The sequence below is a fragment of the Euphorbia lathyris genome, chromosome 6 (genome assembly GCF_963576675.1).
Source record: "Euphorbia lathyris chromosome 6, ddEupLath1.1, whole genome shotgun sequence".
Taxonomy (NCBI): domain Eukaryota; kingdom Viridiplantae; phylum Streptophyta; class Magnoliopsida; order Malpighiales; family Euphorbiaceae; genus Euphorbia; species Euphorbia lathyris.
In genome coordinates, this window is record NC_088915.1 from 41,219,270 (window position 1) to 41,226,280 (window position 7,011).

Below are 7,011 nucleotides of genomic sequence, written 5' to 3' on the forward strand. Positions count from 1 at the left end.
AACTATAATGAACTTGTGTCCGTTAGAAGCTGACGGTCGAATCTCGCCTATGATATCTATCCCCCACGCTGCAAATGGCTAAGGAGTGACTAGATTCTAAAGCTCAAGTGGAGGTAAGTGAGGATGTCCCGTATGAATCTGACATTCGTGACATTTCCAAACCCACTCAACACAGTCTGTCTGCATAGTTAACCAGAAGAAACCCTATCGTAGAATCTTCTTTGATAAAGTTATTCCATTCATGTGAGGACCACAGTGACCCGAATGAACTTCTTGCCTAACCTTTCTAGCATCTAACTCATTTAGACAGCGTAGGAGTCAATCGATAATGCGTCTGTATAACTGACCATCCACAAGCCTAAATTGAACCGCCAGTCTTCGTATGGTGTTCCTATCAGTTTGTTCTACGCTATCGGGGTATTCACCCTTCTCAAGAAAATTTGAGATATCGTAATACCATGGCTTCTTATCGATCGTGATCTCCATTAGCTCGGGGCAGGAGAAACAAGGTATAGTAGAATGGTCGATGATGGTCGGGTCAATTGGTGCCTTGTATGGACCTTCCCACATCGAGGTTAGAGTTGCTAAATCATTTGCCATCTAATTGTCTTCTCAAGCTACATGGCTGAACTCGCAACTACTAAACAAAGCCTTATGATCCCATAGAAGCTCTAAATATGGTTTCAAGCTTTCCTTACGGACTTCCCATATCTCTTGGGCTTGTTGGACCACAAGTAAAGAATCTCCAATACTACGGACATCATGTGCACCTAACTTGATCAATCCCTCCAGACCGAGTAGACAAGCCTCATATTCCGCCCCGTTATTAGTAATAGGGAATTCTTGACGTTTGGATAAAGGGATAATTTCTCCTTCAGGTGTGGCAATGATAACTCTGATACTTGCACCGTGTTTGTTTACAGCTCCCTCGAAGAACAATGTCCATCTCTTGACTTCAATGGTATTCAATTGTTCATCCAAAAAATCAAGATTCTCAATATAATCTGACTCGATGGGTTGATTGGCAAGGAATTCTACTGCTGCTCTTCCTTTGATCACCTTTCTCGCCAGGTATTCGATATCGAACTCAGACAATAAGAGTAACCATCTGGATAATTTCTCGACTAGAGCTGGACCTGAACATAAGTACTTCATTGGATCAACCGTTGCTACTGCTTGAATTCGGTAAGACTGGAAGCAGTGTTGTAAAAATCTGTCAAGTCGGCGACTAATCGGCGATTTTTAGAACACCGACCGATTTTATATAACTGGTCGGCATAAGTAGGGAGCCCAATTTTCTTCCGCCTAGACGGTTCAAATCGGGTTAAGTCGGACAAGTTGGTCAAGTCGGTCAAGTCAGGTTAGGCAGGAAAAATCGGTCTAGGCGGAAAAAATCGGCTGAAATAGGTTAAAATCGGATGAAATGGGTTAAAACCGGCCCAATTTATAAATTACAATTAGTAAAAAATAATAAAAGTAATTAGTATTAACTAATAACCATTTTATTATTTATTTAAAATAAATATTTATATTTTTCTATTATATAATATTTATTATTATCATTTTTAGATAGTATAATTTATATTTTAAATGTATTTATATAATATTTATTTAATATAAATCTAAAAAATAGAAAAATTCAAATCCGATTAATCACCGATTAATCTTTGGAGGTATTGTCCGCCCGACTAGCGCCTAGCGAGTTTTGCAACACTGACTGGAAGTAATGGCGAAGCTTCTTTGTCAGCCAAACCATCGTTGAGTATTTTCTACTATCATGTAGTGAGTTTCATAATCGAGAAACTTCTTACTGAGATAATAGATGGCATGTTCAGACTTGTCGTCTTGTTCTTGAACTAGCATTGCCCCAACTGAAGTTTCTTCAACAGCCACGTATATGAGTATAGGCTTGCCCGGTATAGGAGGTTGCAACACCGGAGGATTAGTAAGGTACTTCTTAATCTTTTCGAAGGCCAACTGACATTGTTCGTCCCGAACAACTGGTTGTTCCTTCTTTAAGAGTTTGAAGATAGGATCCCATACTGTGGTGAGGCGTGATATGAACCTACTGACATACTGAAGTGATCTTAGAAAGGACCGAACCTCATTCTCGGTCTTCGGAGTGGGCATTTCAGTGATTGCTTTGATTTTATCTGAATTGATCTTTATACCCTTCTGGCTGATGATGTGCCCTAATAGTTTACCGGAGGTAACTCCAAAAACAAATTTCTTCTGGTTCAACCGAAGGTTGTACTTCTTAATCCGAGTTAGAAATCAGTCCAAGAGGACATGATGATCTTCTCTAGTCATAGAGTTAACTAGCATATCATCGACATAGACTTCGACCTCTTTGTGGATCATGTCGTGGAGGATTGATGTCACTGCACGCTGATATGTGGCTCCAGCATTCTTTAAACCGAAAGGCATCACTCAGTAGCAGTAAGATTCTGCTGGGATGGCTCAGAATGGTTCCTTATTTTCTGAAGGAAAAATTATCTTCAATGATATAAAAGCTGGCATGCTCCAAATCTCTGATTATCTTCAGTCGTGCACTACCCAGCTAAACTCATAAATCTCTTCTTCCCCAACTTCTTTTTCCCAGCTCTGATGCTGCCAAAAAGGGGGAGAAAAGTACAGAGAAAGACACACATAAGGAAGAAACCATAAGCAATAACCAGAACCCCGAGTTTAATCCAACACCTCCAAAGTCTTTCTAAATAGGTTCTAGTTTATTGTACTAGGCATATAAGTTGTTTAGCTCAATATTTACTATGTAAATGCTTCTGATTCAAATATATGTTTCCGCTTTTGATTGCATTTAATTACTTATATGTTTAAATGATATAGCTTCATAAATATACTATATCACGCTGCCATGCTCTAATAAAAGATTAAGAAGTATTTTAAACTCTAACATACATAATTATTTTTTTTATCTTAGATTCACTTTACCTCAGATAATTATTCTTTCTAAGCTCGGATATAATTAAGCTTTGATACTGATTCACTTTATGTCTAACTCTGAACTAATTTTGCTATTGAATTATTTAACCCCTCTGAGTATTGTCAATTTTAGCAAAATTCAGTAGCTCAACCCTTATGGGGGAGAATCTAGAAGCTCATTAAGTTCATCAATTCTGAGGGAGTAAGTATAAATCTATTCCTTCCTCTGAACATTTTTTGTCACAATCAAAACGACTGAGATTGTTGAAACACAATTTCTGTGATTATGATAAAAATCAGAAATAAGGAATAAGATCCCCAAGGTACTAAAATTTGGAGTTGAAAATATTATGACTAATGTGTTTGCTAGTGTTGAAAATATTAGAAGCATAAATATATAAGCAATCAAAAGGCCTCAAGAGCAAATAAAGGCCCAAGACAAAACAAGCCCAAGACCTAGGAGATCCTTAGTACTAATACGGGCTATGTAGTGTCCTTTGTTCCTTGCTTAGCGAATAGAGTAGCTCACGTTATTCCACGACACACTCTTTCAGATACTAGCGGTTTCATTAATTTTGATATTCCTACTTGCCTTATGAATGTAGTTGTTGAGGATTTTCATCCTATTTGATTAATGAAGTTGAGTTTGTTATAAAAACATAGAAAAATAGTAAACAGGTCTTTCCATATAATCTTGGAAACTTGCATGTTAAAGGTCAATATGTTAACATGTAAGTAGATGATCAATATTCATGAGAGTAACCAATATAGTTGAATCGAGGGCGAATATTATGGTTATTATAGCTAGGATGTCCATAATCAACAGCCTTAATAACTACAGCTTCTCGTCTATCATCCTGTTCTTGAACTGCCCCAAACACTATCTCATTTGTCTCACAGCTCTTTTGGTAATACGTTCTCGGGTTCGATGTATAATGCCTATGATGATGTTGCTGTTGCTGTTGCCTCTTCATCTGCATTTGCATTTGTTGTTGTTGCTGCGGATGATACTCACCATCCCATCCATTATAGTAACCCTGGATTTGCTTGAATTGGTGGTGATTCTCTACTTCCTTGCTCATAAACGGGTATGTTTTCTTTGGTGTACAAGTTCTTGAATCTATACATGGCGGTTCATCTTCATCTGGAATCACAAAACTCTCTTGCATTGGCCATGTATTTGAATGTTTGAATTGTTGTTGATACTCTCGTTGGAACTGGCACTGGATGGGCTTCCTTCGAAATCCTGAAAATAGTACTCCGAAAATTTGGCCCACCGTTGAGCAAGTGCTTGTCACTAGCTTCCCGACAGAACCGAAAAAGCCCTCTTCTGGTTTCTCAGGTTCTTCATATTCATCTGGAATCAAAGGGGGCCTGACTGATCTAGGAGCCTTATGGTATGGTGCAATTGGTGTGCCGTTTTTTATGTAAGTTCTTGAATCCTACAATATGAAAGTGTTTGATTTTTTTGTCACAATTGTTTTCAATGGGAAGAAAATGTGGAGTATATGTTGCTAGGAAATGCTACTAAAGAGTTACTCACATGATTAGAAGAAAACAAAGATTGAACCCTGCGCTGAAGCAATGCTAGCAAGTAGCCAAAGAATGCTGCAGCAGCAAGCACTGCAATTCCTGTGATGAGATTATATAAGCGACAAAACAATTGAAGAAAAACAAAGAATGCTGAGTTTAGTACCTAAATGGAAACTGGCATCATATGATTGGTAGTTACAATCATCATGATGAAGTTGAATCTCTCGAATTGCTTGGTTCCCTCTATCTATAACCAAAAGAGAGCAGCTACTTCCAATATAAGCAACATCAAAATCATTGGAAAATTTAGCATCTTCACTTGGACCATCAACATGACCTTCTCGGCGACCCCATTTCCCTCCTGCAATAGTTGTCATGAATCCTGCACATAAAGCAAAGTTTCATAATCGGCAGAATTGAAGTCCATCACTGATGTCTATATATATATATATATAGAGAGAGAGAGTTACCTCCATCATTAATCTTTCTGATAGCCATGTTCAAAGTGTCTGCAATGTATATATTTCCTCTGTCATCCATGGTAAGGCCTTTCGGGTGGTCCATTCTTGCTTCCCTTAGCTTCCCATCTACATGTCCAGAGCATCCTTCAGATGATCCAGCAATCAGTTTAGGCCTGATATCTGCATTTCCTTAATCCATGTCAGCCAAAAGAATGAATGATAGATATCATAATTCAACTGAGAGTAAGTTCCTTCACAATAATCAGTATTCAACGAAATTAACCTTATAGTATCAAAACAGTTTTAATAAATAATGGCAAAAGATTATTTACTTGCCCTTGAAAAGCAAAAAGGGATAAGCTTATTGAGACCCAAATCAAAACTGAAACCGAAAAAGAATATAGCTAGGAAACGTAAAAAGCTACTAAAGAAGAGTTGTTGTGCAACATTAGAGTGATTAGCAAGGCAAGTAGCAGGTCAAGAGTGAATGAAAAAGCAAAAGGCCAAAACACAAGTACAAAAAGTGGATACTATACTTGTGATTTACAAAAGCTTATCAGACACCTTTGTTTTGTTCTTGTATCCTTCACATGAAGCTTAAGCACCCTGAAGAGAGAAATATTCAAGGTTTGCATTATGAATTGAAAGACAAAATCAACTTACATCTAGATAATGGTGTTGAGATCTTGTAAATGTTACTATTCTCCGAATCCAAAACCAAGAGCTCTCCATTAGGAGATACCTCAACAGAGTGTGGTTCAATCCCAAGCTTATTTCCATCAAACACTGTCTCTACTGTATACCCACTCTCGAATTTCATCATTGAACGGCTAGAGACACCTGAAGTATCCATTACAAATAAAAAAAAAAAAGTGAAGGCTCCAAAAAAAGGGGAATATAACAAAAATGTGGGTTGAAGTTAAAAAAAAAAGTATGACCTTTACCTGTTTTCGTGTTGGATTTGAGTGACCAGAGCCATTTCACAAGTACAGACACGACATTCGACACAACGCTGCTGACAATTTCTGCAAATTTAGGAAAGTTATGCAAATGAAACAGAGCTAAGAGGGGAAAATGAAGAGGAACTTACTTAAAGGAGGTGAGGCTGAAGCTGAAGCAGAAGAAAACCCACTAAGGAGAAGCATAAGTATGAAAGTAATAACAGCCCAATTCTTAGACATTGGTTCGATTGAAGTTGACAGGAGAAGAAGAAATGGTAACCAAATGTTATTTTATACCCAGCAGAGAAAGAGACCCCACAATTACAGTTTGCCACTTTTCATCTTTGCATGAAAATTAGTGAAACAACTTTTATACAAGTGTTAGAGAGTCATAAAGTGGAGATGAAATCATGCTGCTTTTGTATTTCATGCCTTGTAATTTTAATTTACAGATTAATGTCCTATATATATAAGAATTTGCAGCAGATCTACTCCTAACCAGTAGATTAATCTAATACTTCTCCTTGCTCAATGACACAGATTGATGATGTGTCATTTCTTGTATTGTAACACCCTCCCTCAAACTTGGCGTGTAGATATTGATTAACCCAAGTTTGCGTTTAAATGTTTGGAAAGCAGGAAAATGCTGGGTTTTAGTGAATAGATCAGCAAGTTGGTTAACAGATCGGATAGGAAGAAGATGAACTGTTTGATTTTGAATTTTCTCACGAACAAGGTGACAGTCAATACCAATATGTTTGGTTCTTTCGTGGAACACGGGATTGTGAGCTATGTGAAGCGCTGCTTGATTGTCACAATAAATGATTGTCGGCGAAGGATGCAGTTCATGAAAATCACGGAGTAAATAAAGTAGCCACTGGATTTCACAGACGTTTGTGGCTAAAGCTCTATATTCTGCCTCAGAGGAGCTTCGTGAAATGGTGGTCTGCTTCTTTGAACGCCAAGAAATGAGAGATTTACCCAGAAATATGCAATACCCAGTAAGAGATTGACGAGTTTCTTCCCAGGAGGCCCAGTCTGCATTAGTGAATCCCATTATCTTAGTAGTACTATCTGCAGGAAAGAAAATTCCTTGACCGAGGGAACTCTTCAAATATCTCAAAACACAATGT

At 37.8% G+C, this 7,011-nt stretch overlaps 1 protein-coding gene across 2 annotated transcripts; it reads right to left on the reverse strand.

Annotated features, from left to right (window-relative positions):
• Positions 1–3,593: 3,593 nt before the first annotated feature.
• Positions 3,594–6,167, reverse strand: LOC136233285 (uncharacterized). 2 transcript variants are annotated; one of them, XM_066022905.1, is made up of 7 exons: positions 6,028–6,167; positions 5,882–5,962; positions 5,601–5,777; positions 4,947–5,117; positions 4,640–4,858; positions 4,487–4,566; positions 3,594–4,385 (listed from the first exon to the last, which is right to left on the reverse strand). In XM_066022905.1, the coding sequence occupies exons 1-7, from the start codon at positions 6,116–6,118 to the stop codon at positions 3,687–3,689; spliced, it is 1,518 nt and encodes a 505-aa protein (XP_065878977.1). In that variant the 5' UTR covers positions 6,119–6,167; the 3' UTR covers positions 3,594–3,686. The 2 variants fall into 2 exon arrangements, with proteins under 2 accessions (XP_065878977.1, XP_065878976.1); XM_066022904.1 differs by having other exon boundaries at positions 3,595–4,385; positions 4,487–4,575; positions 6,028–6,166.
• Positions 6,168–7,011: the final 844 nt, after the last annotated feature.